Raw genomic sequence first — 15,796 nt, 5'->3', positions numbered from 1 at the left:
CACGGCGGATTCGTCGAGTCCATTGTGCTTGCCATTTTGGTTGACAGGTGGCGAAGATCGAGCTGATCTACGGTCAGAAGGACGCGCCAAACGACAAAAAGCATTCGGCAGCACTGATGAACATGAAGAACGACCGAGATTTGCATACGATGCAGAGTCTAGCATCAGGATCTACGACAGGTGCTGTTCCAGCCCTGAAGATGCCAAGACACGTGCTATCGTTACTGCCTGTCACTTGTTCGGGCAGCGCCTGCTAGGCTGAACGGCTTATAGCCTTCCCATCGCCAAGGAAGCCCGCCACAACAAGCTCCATGTCCTGCATCCCCGGCTATGCAGCCCTTTCGCCTGTCACCAGGCCCATCTAGATCGATGCGTAGGTTTGCGAAGTCATGCTCGGCGTGGGAATAATTATGGGGCTTGCTCCGAATTGGCTTTGAATTTGATGCCCGTCTGAGGCACAGCGGGTTGACTTTCCACTAGGCTGAAGAGCACCGTGAGCACGAAGATTCGATGGGGGTGGCCGGTCAACTGTCGTACCTCCCTATTACCACGTGCATTATATTGCGAGCCAGGACGATGCAGATCTCATGGAGAGATCTTCAAGAGCCTACCTCAGAATCTTTTGAGCTATGCCAGGTGGCGAGCCCAGTCCTGCAGCGATATGTAGCGAGCGACATCGAGGCAATGTTGCCGACCAGAGCTGTTACCCAGGTGCTCGATGTCTGACAGTCCTGCGATGCTGCTAGGGCATAGTTTTCGCCAGCATTCATGCACGGGTGCCGCGGGCCGGAGGTTGCCAGCAAAACTGGGCAGGCGCTGCCGTGGGTATGCGTTGTGAGCGCCGTCAATAACGCCTCCAGCGAGACTAATTGAGCCTTGCTGCCATTCCTCCCACGTGCTGTGATGCAGTAGCTTGCAAGGGGAATATGTGGGTGGCGTGCGTGAGTATCTGGTCGTCGGTCGTCCGAAGAGGCGGCATCAGAGCGACATCAATTGGATCTCGAATCCATAAGGCATGAATTGTAGGACACCTTCGAACGGCAAGACCGTTGATGGGCGATCCATGTCTAAGTCGAGGGAACCTGTTAAGAACGACAAGGCACCCACGTGGCCAAGAGATATCCTACTCGCAAAGCCATGCGTGCATCCAGGCCTCATTAGACAGATGGGGAATTCGAGATTGCCCAAACTCTGATGTGCTCGCGTGGGCAATCGCACGACGTGATGCTTGTCGAGCGCAGCTAAGATTGGCCGAGGCGCATAAGCACACGAACCAAGAGCAGCGAATTGTCCGGAAGAGTTCAGCGACGGGGTGGAGCGGTGCCAAGAGGGTCAGCGTTGGCGGAGGTGATGTTCCATCGAGAGAGAAGTGAGGTCAGCCAGCAGATCAAACACGTTGAAGAATGCGGGGAGGTGATTCGCTGACACAATTCTCCGCCCAGAGTGCCAAGTCGCCAAGCTTTGCGCTCGCTGCGCCTTCAACGAGCTTCCTCGAGCTGAGGCCGGCTCCTCCAGCATTCGCGTGGGAGACAAGCGGTCTTGTGCGCGAGGATCAGACTTGGGCGATTTCTTCGCTGCGGCAGGAGGCAAGCAATCGCCCAGAGATGCAGCAGGAGCGAAGGCCTGTCGATGGAAGGCGCTGTAGAACACCAGGAAACAGCGATATGGACTGGTAATTCTGTTGCAAAAGCACCAGCGGAAGTAAACTCGACGCCACCGCGCTCGCAATCCTCTCGCGGACGCCCACAGCGCCAAGCGCGATGGCCACCGAACCTGCGACGCGGGCGGCACTGCAGCGACCCTCATGCGCGCTCGCCGCTAGAACGCGCCTGGAACGACGACCGCGAGACGTCGAGGGTGGGTTGATCCCAAGATCGCCTCACACCTCGTACCGACCCAATGAGGCCCGGCGAACGCCGTGAGAAGGCTCTTCTCGTCTCGTTGAGCCAGAGGATTATTCTGGTATATAGTCCTCCCAGCCGGACCACCATTCACCTTTTCGAGTCCACAGCATCTTGTCAACACTTCACCCCAACCATCACCTTCCTTGCACGGTATCACTCGTTAGCTGATACACCACCGTCAAGATGGTTCTCACCGATTACACCTACGTGTTCGTGATCGGCACATTCTTTGCCTTGCTCGATGCATACAACAACGGTGCCAACGATGTCGCCAGTGAGTAGCCTTCTACTGAGACCGCACCTGAGCACCGCTGACTTGATATCCAGACGCCTGGGCTACCTCCGTTTCCTCCAGGTCCATCTCCTACCGATGGGCCATGGTCCTCGCTACCGTCTTCGAGATGGTAGGCGCCATCACTGTCGGTGCCCGTACCGCAGACACCATCAAGAACGGCATTATCCCAACCGATTCCTTCCGTGACAACGCCGGTGTTCAGATGCTGGCTTTCACCTGCGCTCTTGCTGGTGCCTCGATCTGGGTCATGTGGTGCACACGCCACTCCGCCCACGTCTCCTCGACCTACTCCCTGATCTCCTCCGTCGCTGGTGTCGGTGTTGCCACTGCTGGTGCACGCAACGTTCAGTGGGGATGGAACGGAGGCAAGGGTCTCGGTGCCATTTTCGCCGGTTTGGGCATGGCTCCAGCCATTGCAGCTGGTTTCGGTGCCACCATCTTCATGCTGATCAAGGTCGTGGTCCACATGCGCTCCAACCCAATCCCATGGTCGGTCTGGACTGCTCCATTCTTCTTCCTCATCGCCGGAACTATTTGCACGCTCTCCATCGTGTACAAGGGATCGCCAAACCTCAAGCTCAACGACAAGCCACCGCCATTCATTGCTGGTGTTACCGTCGGCACTGGTGCTGCTCTTGCAGTCCTGTCTGCCATCTTCTTCGTGCCATTCCTGTACATGCGCGTCATCCGCCGCGATGCTTCGATCAAATGGTACAACGTTTTCGAAGGCCCACTTCTCTTCAGACGTGCTCCACCTACCGGCGACGCTGTCGCCACTGTGCCCAACTACGCCGTTGAGCAGCACGACGACGAGGATGACAAGCAGTCCACCGAGAGCACCGTCGTCGAGTCCGCCATCTTCGAGAAGGGAGCTGCCTCTCCAGCTGTCCAATCCCTCAGCGAGGCTGAGGCTCAGCAAGCCCAGGCCCGCTACAAGCAAGCTCAAGTCGACGCCCGCGAGAAGCTCCACCGCAAGCTCCGCAACGGCCGTGGTCCTCTCGCCTGGGCCATGCGCTACCTCCACGAGAACAAGCAGGGATCTGGTGAGATCTACGAGTTCAAGAACATGGCCATCGCTATCAAGCGCATCCCAGCCATGATCGTTGTCGGTGCTCTTTACGGTTCTCACTACGACATCCACGCTGCTCAGGCCGGTATTTCTGGTACTCCAGAGGGCAACCGCATGTCTCGCGTCTACTCTCACGCACCAAAGTACCCCAATGAGGTCGAACACGCCTACTCCTTCGTCCAAGTCTTGACCGCCTGTACCGCCTCTTTCGCTCACGGTGCCAACGATGTCGGTAACGCTGTCGCTCCATGGGCCGTCATCTACTCTGCCTGGAGGACCGGCGACGCCGCAGCTTCCAAGCTCCCAGTCCCAACCTGGCAAATCGCTGTCCTCGCCGCCACCATCTCCATCGGTTTCATCACCTACGGTTACAACATCATGAAGGTCATGGGTAACAAGATTACCTACCACTCGCCTTCTCGTGGCTGTTCCATGGAGATGGGTGCCGCCATCACTGTACTGCTCTTCTCTCAATTCAAGCTCCCAGTTTCCACCTCCATGTGCATCACTGGTGCCACCGTCGGTGTTGGTCTCTGCAACGGAACTTGGAGAGCAGTCAACTGGCAGCGAGTCGGTCTCCTCGTGATCTCTTGGATCGCTACCATCCCAATCGCTGGTCTCATTGGTGGTATCACCATGGGTATCCTCCTCAACACTCCTCACTTCTCTTAGATTGATGAAGCTGGATTTGTTGTACTATGGTTAACGGCACATACATGATGATACCCGGGACTTTTATGAAAGCGAGCATCCTGTTTCATAGACTTTTTTTGACGTAGCGATTGTATAATTGTCTCTCGTTCAAGAATTGTTCTCGCTTTATTTGCCTTCTCGTCACTGACTAACCTCTTCCACTTCCTTCTTCTGATCGTCGATTTATCATCTTCGCTGAATGATATTCTTCGGCTTCGACTTGTGTTCCTTGTGCCCACAACAGTTCTACTTGCTTTGCGCGCGAGATGATTCGGGTGGCGTTCTCAAGTCAACGTCTTCCCTTCACCTTCTCACAGCACTCATCACCCATCCATACCCTATCCCCTCGGATCCATCATGTGCATCATAGCACCATCAATCGCCATCCTACTGTACATGTACATGCACATGTAATAAGTGAGGTCAAAATTGACTCTGAACATGGGTACCCTTTAGGATGGCAAGCATTAACAGTCTCCGCAAAATGCCGAAGTCTTTGCGGTATGCTTGGTCAGCTTGGCAACTTCCCTCTCCCCTGCTCTGTTCCAAGACTTCGTCAATCTCTAGGCATTCCTGCAGCCGAGAAAAATAGAATGGTTCATGACATTGGCATTGGCATTGAAGAATTTAGCGACTTGTGGTCGAAAACGAGGAAATGGGGAGGATTTTCGAGAAATTTTGGGGTGATCGAAGGGATATTACAGCAGATGCGTGATCGTTTTTTTTCTTTGTTTCTGTTCTCTGTAAAGAAGTAGGAGCGGAGAATTGGAATTGGTGTCGATGTTGTTGAGATCTTGAGTATGAAGGATTTGCTTGCTGTGATTGTCTGCTATGTCATGATGAGAGAGAATTCTATGGAGTCTTCTCTGCTGTGCTGAGATCTTTGCTGCTGCGGAGCCTTTCTCGCGAGTGTAGCAGAGTCAATGGCATAAGCTGGGGGCATAGTGAGATATTGACGTTGGACTTATATACAGTGAACACGGCTGGGCAATTTCGAGAGCTGACGAGACGACTGCGAGATCATAGCATGGATCTGGGCGAGACCATTGTGAGCCACTCCATTGACCGCTCTTCGCGAGTTGCACGCATCGGCGGTTCACTGCTCATCGAGACTCCGGTCTTCAGTTTCAGACGCTAGGCCTGCATGCATCACATGCCAAGATTGAGAACAGGTCGGAAGGCGTGATCAGTATCAGAGCAGGCAAAGTGCTCTCAACAGTGGAGCTCCTTTTCTGGCGATGCGATATCGTAGCAGCAGGCCCGGCAGCTTGCCACTCATCGTTGCCACCGCGACAGCTTACCTGGCGATCAACACCCGACGGCATGGTGGTGGTTTCAGTCATTCTCCGCCTTCGTATGCACAACTGCTGACTGCAGGTAATCAACAACGCGTAGTGGAGGAGCCTGGTCATTGCCATGCTAGGGCTTTGCATGTCATGTCTCAAGAATGTTGATTGTGCCGCCGCGTCCATGTCGTGCGGGGGACAAGTTTTGCGCCATGGCGTTCGTACCGAATTCTCGCTTTCCAATGGTCACAGGGCCAGAGACGTGTAGTTGTTTACTTTTGTAGACATTGTTCCTGGTTCTTCTCAGGGCTGAGCATTGGTGCCTGGTGGGATTTCCCTACTGCATGCCTAGGTCATGGATGCGTAGGAGGAAGTACCTGTGACTTCTTATGTTTCAAGTCAGTGGCGCTTACCGCGAAGTTGTTCGTGCAACGTGGCTCGCCTTGGAGCCCGTTGATTGCAACGACTTGAGAAACAACCGTCTGACCCACAACGCGTACACATGCACGTGGTTAGTCCGACAAACGCGCTGAGTCCAATGGGTTCCAATGGAGTGGAGGAGGCGTCTTGCTACCCTTCCGGTGTTGCAGGATACGCGATCCGTTTGTCTGACCGACGTTGTAAGCCACGCGTTCTGGCGATTTGTCGTCATTTGTGACTACAGCACGATAATCGAGGACCGATCAGTGCAGCTGATGGGAGAGCGGCGTGATCGTGTGCTCAAGGTGACTACGCGTCGAAGGATTCCGTTGGCGTTTGCCGAGCGACGCAGCATTTGCTAATATGCTTGGCGGGAAGTCGCGAACGTGGACTGGCTGTTTTTCCGGGCAGGCATGATACATGCTGTTGAGGCCGTTTTGAAACTGTGAGGATTCCCCAGTACACCGATGTTCGTTGTTTCACGGCACGTGCAGCAACAGCAGCAACGCGTGCGCGTGCTCGGGTTGAGCCGAATGGTCGTGGTGTATCCTGGCTGGGCGTCTGTGTACCCGCGAATTTTGCAAGGAAGAGCTGCTGCGTCGAGACATTGGCTGGGAAGGAGCTGCGGGAATTTGTCTCCAGCACGACATCTTGCTCAGATCTGTCGGAGAAAATTGAGTTTTGCTGTCGAGAGTTCCATCAACTCTACTTGATTGAAATCGCTCAGCGAAGCGAGGTGAAGATACCTCAACGGGACTTGCCAGGGGACACGTGGGAGAATGGAGAGAAGTGGCGCGCGGCGTGTCCGGGCTTGCATGGAAGGTCGTGCTCCAGCCGCCTGGGGACTCTGCAGACGCCCGCCCGTTGAGGACTTGTCGTGCTGTGCGCTCTGCTCATCTCGCGCAAATGATGAATCATGCGTGCGTGGCCGGTTCGACCATGCGACAGAGGGCAGCAGCAAGATGTGGACGAGGAGAGGCAGGAAATAGCACGCCTCCAATGTCGATCGGCCGACATGACGTTTGCGCAACCGGACGCTGCGAGATCCGTGATCGATTAAACTCGGCGCGGCGAGTCGGCTATCGCTGTGCCCATGTCGGGAGCCGCATCTGCTGGGACGTGGTTTGACGCGCTGACTTGTGCAATCAGACCGACTCCAACTTGCATTTCCCGTCTGGTACGTGTACTTTCCCAACGCGGACGGTGGCTCGCTGTACGTCGACTGCAAGAGGCGAATCAGACTGGCCGAGGGCATCATGCAGTGCCCGCTTGTCCTCGTCACCACTCGTCCAGCGCGCTCGCCGCCACCAAAAGGCTCGGCAGCTCTGGCCAGCGCCTCGGGCCTTGTAGGCGCAGGTGTGGCCTGATAGGCCTCTCATTCGAGACATGCACGGGCATATACCAGCGCATTCGCGCTCGGTGCCATGCCTGTCCCGGTGACATCTGGATTCCCCAGTCGCTGTCTCGAATGTCCTGCGAGACCGCCCTCTGCTCATCATCCAGACGCGTGTTGCGCGTTGTATGAGTGCATCGGAGCTCTTTGTATGCGTCCGCAATCCCTGCAACAGCACCACGGCTACGACTCCACTCTGCACGAATTGTTGGCTTTCCAGCACTGCGATCGGCTTCGGGGAGGCCTTGCATGAACCACTCTGCTGTACCCAGCATGCATCCGATGCAGCTCCGCCAGCTGCATATCTGATAAACAATTCCCTACCGACTCCAATTGGTACCACTCCACTTACTCGGGACAAGGCTCGCTCGAAGGAGGCAACGCCGGTCGCTTGATTGATTAATTGGGGATTGTGATATGGCGATGCAGCGGGAGCCTTATGTGCGGTCCTTCACTCTCGACAGCGTGCCGACAATCAACTCTCGTGGCGAAGTTCAACACATTGGCCGTTTCGATGGCATCAACAACAAGACCGAGCATTGGGACCACTTACGCAAAGACGAAGAGCTGTGGTTCCAAGACGCAGATTGCCTAGTACACTTCTACGCAGCTAACACTTCCCGCCGTGGACCAAGTCTCAGAGTACCTCTGAAAGTCGTCGAGCAAACCAAAAGCCGCTTCCTGCTCGAACAATGCCTCCATAGGCCGACTCCCGCTAGTCCAATAACCAGCGAGGACGACAACTCCGATAGTGGTTACAGCGGCTCCGTCAATGGCAGTCAACATGGGTGCTTTGAACTGCACATTCCATCGCCGCCGTATCCAACCCGGCAACAAGCTCATTCGTTTCATCTTACCACGAGGAACTTCTTCGCATTCCTGCTCGGCGTGCCATTGGTGGGCTCGACTCTTGGTAGCGCGCTCACTCAGCTGTGGCATCGGCTTCAGCTTTGGCAGGTCGACGACGCTTGCGAGTCGAAGTTCCATACGTACTGTGAAGAGCAGGGCTACCGCAACTATGTGGAGAATCCGGACTATGCAGCAGCATCGTTGTACTTTGCAGAGCAGACGAAAGCGAGAGAACTGTGGTCGGAGACTTTCACACACTGCGTGGGCATGTACGAGCGATTAGTCCATAGTGAGGACTACGCTCAGCTATGCGATGGAACAAAAGACATGCTGGCACGATCTGCGATTGCCATGAAGGCTCATATTGTTGGTGTGACAGAGAGCTTGGGCACTTTTCTCGAGGAAGATCTTGGACCAGACAAGCTTGGCTTGTCGAAGCAATTGAGAGATCATCTCGACAGGTTTCGAACTACATTGCACTTGTTCTACGTGCATGAGATCAACGGCTACTTCCCTCCGGACGCGAACGATCCTTGGGGTAAGCGACTGTGGCACGGCATGTACAACGACTTCCACAACCTTTACATCTACCTCGCAGACACGAAATCTACCGACGAATATGCTAGCATTCTTGGCTCTCAAGGTGGATTGTGTGTCGCTCAGAATCTCAATGCGTTTGATCGTCGCCACGGGTTTGCTGCTTTGCCGTACACAATGCCTCTTCTGCCAGAGCAACAAAAGAGTACACAGAGCTGGACCACCGGACCTCGGCGAACATTCGGATCCTTGCGTGTGAGCCGATCGAATACAAACAGCCCGCCAAAGTCATCTCCAAGGCAGGCGCTATCAAAAGCAAGTAATCAGAGCGACAGCAGTGTGACGAGCAATCGTTTGGTGCAAGAATATATTCGATTCGAAAACTTAAAAGACGAAGAGAAGCTTCCGGCAACTGAAGCTCGCAAAGTTCGATGGATCCTGGTGTACAGCGTACTGCAATTGTTGATCAGTATCACAAAAGCGCCAGCTGAGGTCCGTCACACACAAGGCACGACTTATCCCCTCTGCGTTCTGGATCCAGCATGTCCTGCATGGCCTGAAGATCACCTGACTGTTCCACGACCCGAGCAGCATCATGCAGCGCAGTATCTTGCTGCTGTGGAGGAAGTGCGAAAGTCTTTTGAGGAGGACAGGATCTCCATTCATCCTGATTGCGAGGCAAGCTGTGCCGCCGACTACTTCTCCATGAACGCACTTCCAAAGAATGATCCTAGCCCGCCTTCGACAACTCCCGCTGTGCCTCCACTCAGAAGGTCCTTGACCTTATCTCGTACTGCTTCCATACGATCCAGTGTGAGTACTCTACACAGGTCTGTGGTTGGCAGTCTGGCGCGAAGGAACAGTTCACGGAGAAACAGTATCTTGGCGCCTTCGACAAAATCCCCAACCCAGGGCACCTTCTGCGAGACACTTCATGAGTTGCAAGGCAGTGAAGTCGGCGAGTCTTCCCCTGTTGACAGCATCATGAATGTCGACTCAAAGTTCGACGAGGCGAAGGCCGCGCCGTTCGAGCAGCCACAGTCCAAGTGGACAGATGCTCCAGCTTTGGAGATGCAACAGCTTTCTCTCACCGAATCTGCAGTGCCCATGAGAAAGTTGCGCCACACGAATGGAATGCAACGACACAAACGGATCAAGTCCCGATCAGGACCTGTCAATTGCGGCAATTCGCTTTCGGAAGATGCATCGGATTCTAACGCGCCCATGGATCTGCCTCAGAAGCTCGCATCAGATCTTAGTACCTTTGCGGGATTCCACTTCGACTTTGACATAGCGCAGAAGACTGCAGAGTCTGACAGGCAGAAGTCTGCAGTGCCGCAAGCAGTTTACCACGAATCTACCCCAGGAAAATGGGCCAACATCAACGTGGGATGTTATCAGCCTACGGGCCAATTCACGAGGAAGAATCGAGTGGCAAGTGACACATCACTGGCCTCGATGGCTTCGAACTCGAGCTCCAACTATCCAGAAGACAGTTTACAGGCAGATGATATTGAGGAAGAAGATGTGCGCGGGAGAGGTCGCGTCAGAGGTCTCGGCAGACGACAGCATTTGGCTTTTGTTCATGTTAGATAAGATACCCACTCCTGCGATCGATGCATTTTTGTAGCTCTTAAAAGACTATCATTTTTATGCTCTACTGTCGTGCATCTTCACAGTGAACTCTTGAATTGTTCTCCACTCGATCGCGTGAGGGCATTTTATCGGCGAAACGTGACCCACTTGCCGCCGCGGCGCCAGCCGCTGCAGGGATAGGCAATGGTTGAAGCCACACTTCAACTTGAGAACGAACTTCTCCCAGACAATCATCAAAACTTCAACAAAAATCCACCACAGGACATGGACAAGCCCAGCCCGGCGGAAGGACCAGATGCCTTCAGCCGGGTACTTCCTCTTCCCTTCCGATTACAATTCGAATTCATTCTCGGCTTCTGGTTCTGGGCTCTCAACCTTCATGGCTTCCATCTCCTGAATATCGACATTTACACGCTCATACACTATCCCACGCGACCGACGCAAGATGAGCCGCCGTTACATGTTTCTACGTACCGGCTTGCGACTCTATTGAGTGGACTTTGGGCAGGCTCGATCGTGTTGTTTTGGTTTTTGACGCAGGGCGATACCGATCTTGTAATTGCGTACGACTGGATCCCGAACTTGTTGTTCTTCGTCATCCTGGCCGTTTTCTTCCTCCCTCGACTCCCATGGGCTCGAGGAGTCTTCGGCACGAACAATGCGCACGGCGTAGCCAGATTATTCACCGGTCTGATCCGATGCGCGCCAGGGGGAATCGCGAAGCCCAAGGGAGAGAAATTTGGAGACGTTCTGCTGGCAGATGCTCTGACTTCGTATTCGAAGCCGATTTCAGAGATTTTGGTTGTGATTTGTATGTTTTTGAAGGGGATGCATACGACGAATAAACCGGATCGCGCTTGTGGGCATGAGTTTATTGTACCGTTGGCGATTGCTTGGCCGTTTGTGATTCGGTTGAGGCAGTGTATTATTGAAGGGCAGAGGGCGAACGCGTTGAAGTATGCGACGGCTTTCCCGGTGATTATTTTGAGCTCGATTAGTGGGAAGGATCCGACGTGGAAGGTGTTTTGGTATGTTTGACAGACGCGTGGCAGTGGAGGAGATTTGTACTGACATGATTTGCTCAGGCGCTTGGCAGCTCTCGTCAACTCACTCTACTCCTTCTGGTGGGATGTTAGCATGGATTGGGATCTGACCCTCCTCTCAAGACATCGTCACAAGTCCCCTTACGGCCTTCGACAGTACCGGATTTTTAGGCAACCAGTCATCTACTACTTGCTCGTGGGGTTTGATCTCGGTATCCGGTTCGCTTGGTCGTGGAAACTGTCACTTGCATTGGTGAAACTGGATGGCATAGAAGGCGGCATCTTCTTGCTCGAGATTCTGGAACTTACACGGCGCTGGGTCTGGGTCTACTTCCGCGTCGAAACAGAGTGGGTCAGGTCGAGTGGGCCATCAGGTATTGCATTATAGAGGACAGGCTTGGACAGAAACATGGTAATCGCACTGGACAGATCAACAAAAAAACGCGAAGCGACTATCTTTAGCAGTGAGGCCTCAAATTCTGCCAAGATATGGTAGTATGGCGGGCACTAAACACAACATCCCAAGAGGAAGCTCGTGAGTCATCCAACCAATGAGCTTTATGAGTGCTGGCCAGCTCGGTGCCTAGGATTGATCAATCTTGCCGCTGCCTGCCAAGAAAGCGCCCACTTTGATATGGATCCCGTTCCGCGTAGGTATAAGTTGTCCGTTTCCCCTCCGCGGTCAATGACATGTGCTCACCCTCGAGTCTAATTGCAGCACAAGCGAGCACTCCATTAGCGCCCTACTACCAGCCTTCGTCAAACTCCATGCTGTATGGCATCCAACCACGATGGCTTGCAAAACAACTTTTTCAGCAGAAGCTCGGTAGCATTCTGTCCTTGAAAGTATAAACCTTATTCAAAGAGTGCTCACGAAGGACCTCGATCCCAAAGTCTGGCGAAGGCCATAGTATACCAAGCCGTCCCGTCCTTAAGATACCTTGCTCTCCGAACACATCGCTCTCTCCCAGCTCCCTCTCATCCGTATCGCACAAAAGGATACATCGCCTCTCTATCAGAGCTACGAACATCACCATTTGCAAACTACTCTCACAAGCAACCATGTCTCCACTCTCTCAAGCCTCACCCTTCTCGTCCATACCAGCAGAACTCCGCCTCGACATCTTTCGCCACGTACACTCTGGCAGAAACGACGCCCACATCCCAGAAAGCGGGAAACTCCCACCTGAAGTAACAGAAAACCTCGCAAGTATGAGAATTTCCTCCAGTTTACAGCACTGGGCGAGAGAAGCTTACTTGGAATCTCTCACATGGTATTTCGAGTCTGTGGAGGCTGCGAGGTGGTTTGTCGGTGCTGGGGAGAATGCTAGGATTTTGAGAAAGGTTTGGCATGTCTCTGTCGACTTAGACCAGACTGAGGTCCTGAAGGTTCTGAAGCGAGCTGGGGTGAAGTGAGGAGTGTGGAGGTTAGGGGAATGTGGGGAGGGCTTTCGGAATGGGTTCTGCTTCTGCTTCTGCTTCTGGGAGTCAAAGGGTTTTACGAGGTACGCAGGGTGACGAAGATGAAGTTTTGGGAGATTGCTTTGAGAGGAGTTGTAAGGTGATGGATGTTCTCGATGAGGAGAAATTCGAGTTTGGAAGCAGTCCTCTCTTGCAAGTTCTGGCGAGTTTCTCTGCCCTCGAGTCTGTGGCCATGGAAGCAAGGTGTAAGCTCTGCGCCGAGCACGATCTCGTGTGCGATTGGAGATTGGTGGTCCGTCGGGCGGAGCTATACGCGCTCACGACGGGGAATAGAGGATGGGTTTCGAATGGAAGACAGCAGAGGATTAGGGAGTTGGAGGGAGAGGTGGCGCGTTTGACAGAGGAATTGGAGGGGAGTCAGAGGAGGGATAGTGTAATTGGAATTGACTGCGGGATGGATTGGGAGGATGAGTTGGAGAGTGAAGAGGAGCTTGCTTTACTTATGCCAGAGTGAATATCGCCACTCAAAGTAAAACACCGTAGTTCAACTTCGTTGCCGACACCAATGGTCAGTACAGTAGCACATTCGAGAATGGTTTAAGCGTCGCGTACAAATACTGTTCATGTGTTGATGTTGCTTCTTCTAACAAGAGCTCAACGGGTACAAGTGACATGATCAGTTCTGTATTGAGTCTCGTTCAGTCCTGCAGCTGGCGAGGAAGCAGAAGTCTGGCCTAATGCTTATTGAGGCGGTGGTGGCGCACAATCCTGCAGCTCGAGGTCTCGACCTGGCGGCAGCTCAGCTGGCTGAATTGCTGTCGATTCGTTGCACCTACAACATCATTTCGGGGTGACTCATATCATCTCTGCTTCCAAACTCCAGTCATGCGTCTGATCAATATCCACACTCTGGAACAGCGGAACTTCAACGCTTTCCCGCCGAGATACGCTTGCCTCTCTCATCGATGGCAGGGAGCTGAGACGACATACGTCGACTTCATCAGCACACCGAGATCAGCGAGCGCCGGTATCGAGAAGATCCAATCTTTTTGCGACTTTCTCAAGCGGCCGGAGCTCTATGAGGATGGCCAAGTGCCACCGGTAAAGTGGTGCTGGGTCGATACGTGCTGCATTGACAAGCGATCAAGCGCCGAGCTATCTGAGGCGATAAATTCCATGGCGAAGTGGTATCGAAATGCCGAATTCTGTGTTGCTTACCTGAGCGACGTGCCCGCATTAGCTGACGCGGAGTCTCACGAAGACTACTTTCGCAAAAGTCAATGGTTCATGCGCGGATGGACCTTACAAGAGCTCTTATTCCCATGCCGTGTACTCTTCACTACGATGCAGTGGGAGCTTCTGCCGAATCTCGATACTGCATCCTCGCATGGACGTCGGATTATCAGCGAAATAACGACAATTCCAGAGTCGTGCATCGGAGACCACAGAGCAATGTTAAGGTGCACAGTGGCGTTGCGAATGAGATGGGCCGCTCGTCGACAGACATCCCGCCTAGAGGACATCGCGTATTGCCTGCTAGGCATCTTCCAGATCAACATGCCTTTGCTGTATGGAGAAGGCGAGAGGGCTTTCCTTCGACTTCAGGAACAGATCATCAGCAACTACGATGACGAGTCCATATTTGCTTGGACGAGTCGCAATAATGGTCCAATGCCAGTGTTGGCAAGCAGTCCACATGCATTCAGAAATAGCTGCATGATATCGCCCGTGTCTCTCCAGCCTCGGCCTCCCTACAGGATCAGCAACAGAGGGTTAGAATTCCAGACAGATGCAGTGCAGCTTACCGTGCAGGGTCTGGCTGTCGATGTAGTGCAACTCAACTGCTGTCAGGACCGATCTGGAGACAGATATGTCTGGCTCATCGCTTTACAGCAAGCTACAGAATTGCCCAATAATGTCGTCCCTCGCTGGCATCGTGTCTATTCGAAATTCGAGCCAGCAGATGACCTGTGGGGCGCTCTGCTTTCTATGGGCGCGAAGCTAGCCGGGAAGGTCGAGTCGAAAATCTACCATATTGCAACCTCCCCCGAGAATCTGGCATGCATGGTCCCTCTGATTGTCAAAAGACGCTACATCCTTACTCTGGATGAGATGTACGAAGACCATTGCCAAAAGGAAAGTGCTGAAGTTCAATTCGATTCGGCGAAGCCCTCCCTGTTGAGAGAATCGTCCAGCAGGGCGCCAGCAGGATCCAGTGGCGCAACCACTACGCATATGGATCTTGCAAAACTGCAAGGTGATAGAAATATCGCTTTGTCTCAGCCGGAAGGCACAATGCCGACAAGCTTCGGGCCACCTATGAGATGGACAGAGATTCAACGTTTCTACGCACAGCCTAATGACTTCAGTGCGCTGGCAGCACTGACCGAGGATGATGCTGATGCTGACTGGTACTGAACTCGAACGGAGTAAAGCTGGGGACTTTCCAATTCAGCGAGCATTGCAGATCAGCCCCTGTTTGAAAACCTTCACTCGTTCGACTGGAGTGTCCGCCAGAGGCCAGCTCATTTGCCAGACCCTGAGCGGTAGAAACTGGCCTATGTTCGAAGGGGCGATTTAAGCCTGCGAGTATATTCCTGCTGCCGCACTGTGAGCCTTAACCCCTGAACACACGACGGACAAGTTGATTCTCATTGCCAGCCCCGTATCTATACCGCCAGATATGTGGTTTCCATACTTGCATCAGACGAGTGTGAGCGATTTCAATTTCATGTCGCTCAGCTATCATGCCTCTTTTGGCTGCGAACATCTCGGCAATGTCCAATAGAGTCTCAAGATGATTGTGAGTACTGAGTTCATGGCGTGAAGGCGAATTGGTCGTGAATTGTTTTGGCAAAGCTCTGACAATGCGCATCGTAGACTCCAAATTTGGTGACTTCGGATGGGCAAGATCCATTCGTGCGCAATCCACATCTGTCAAGCGCTGGACTTTGTAATGGTCGTATAACCTGACAAAATTTCGAAATCGGTCCCATTGGGCAGTGTCGGTCTTTCCGTAATAGCGGCTCGGTAGATTGTTACACAGTTCTACCATGGCTGGTCTCAACGACATGCGTCTTTGAATAGAGGCATAGGGGAACCGCGCTTTCAGATCATGAGCAGTCCAGAAGTCTCGAAGCGCGATGTCGGCGGACCAAGTTCGATACGCACGTGCCTGGTGAAGTCTCACACGAATTATGCTTCTCACAAGCGATGCGCGCCACAAGGATTCTCGTTGTACAGCGTTTTCCTTCTCGGTGTCGGTGAGGTGAGCGGAATAAGTGCTCGG

General features: G+C 53.3%; 4 protein-coding genes across 4 annotated transcripts; all 4 read left to right on the top strand.

The window, feature by feature from the left end:
• Positions 1-2,087: 2,087 nt before the first annotated feature.
• On the top strand, positions 2,088-3,940 carry CKM354_001245100 (uncharacterized protein; the record flags this gene model as incomplete). Its single annotated transcript, XM_044807973.1, has 2 exons — positions 2,088-2,178; positions 2,232-3,940. 2 exons carry the CDS (start codon positions 2,088-2,090, stop codon positions 3,938-3,940), a joined length of 1,800 nt encoding a protein of 599 aa, XP_044663908.1.
• A 3,537-nt stretch (positions 3,941-7,477) lies between these two features.
• Positions 7,478-10,042, top strand: CKM354_001245000 (uncharacterized protein; the record flags this gene model as incomplete). Its single annotated transcript, XM_044807972.1, has 1 exon — positions 7,478-10,042. One exon carries the CDS (start codon positions 7,478-7,480, stop codon positions 10,040-10,042), a length of 2,565 nt encoding a protein of 854 aa, XP_044663907.1.
• Positions 10,043-10,306: 264 nt separating this feature from the next.
• Positions 10,307-11,473, top strand: CKM354_001244900 (uncharacterized protein; the record flags this gene model as incomplete). Its single annotated transcript, XM_044807971.1, has 2 exons — positions 10,307-11,070; positions 11,128-11,473. 2 exons carry the CDS (start codon positions 10,307-10,309, stop codon positions 11,471-11,473), a joined length of 1,110 nt encoding a protein of 369 aa, XP_044663906.1.
• A 1,919-nt stretch (positions 11,474-13,392) lies between these two features.
• Positions 13,393-14,925, top strand: CKM354_001244800 (uncharacterized protein; the record flags this gene model as incomplete). The annotated part of the gene is made up of 1 exon (XM_044807970.1): positions 13,393-14,925. One exon carries the CDS (start codon positions 13,393-13,395, stop codon positions 14,923-14,925), a length of 1,533 nt encoding a protein of 510 aa, XP_044663905.1.
• Positions 14,926-15,796: the final 871 nt, after the last annotated feature.

Source organism: Cercospora kikuchii (genome assembly GCF_019650295.1).
Source record: "Cercospora kikuchii DNA, contig_00009, whole genome shotgun sequence".
NCBI classification, from domain to species: Eukaryota; Fungi; Ascomycota; class Dothideomycetes; order Mycosphaerellales; family Mycosphaerellaceae; genus Cercospora; species Cercospora kikuchii.
Note: the sequence above shows the minus strand (reverse complement) of the source record. Positions and strands in the feature narration are given on the sequence as shown.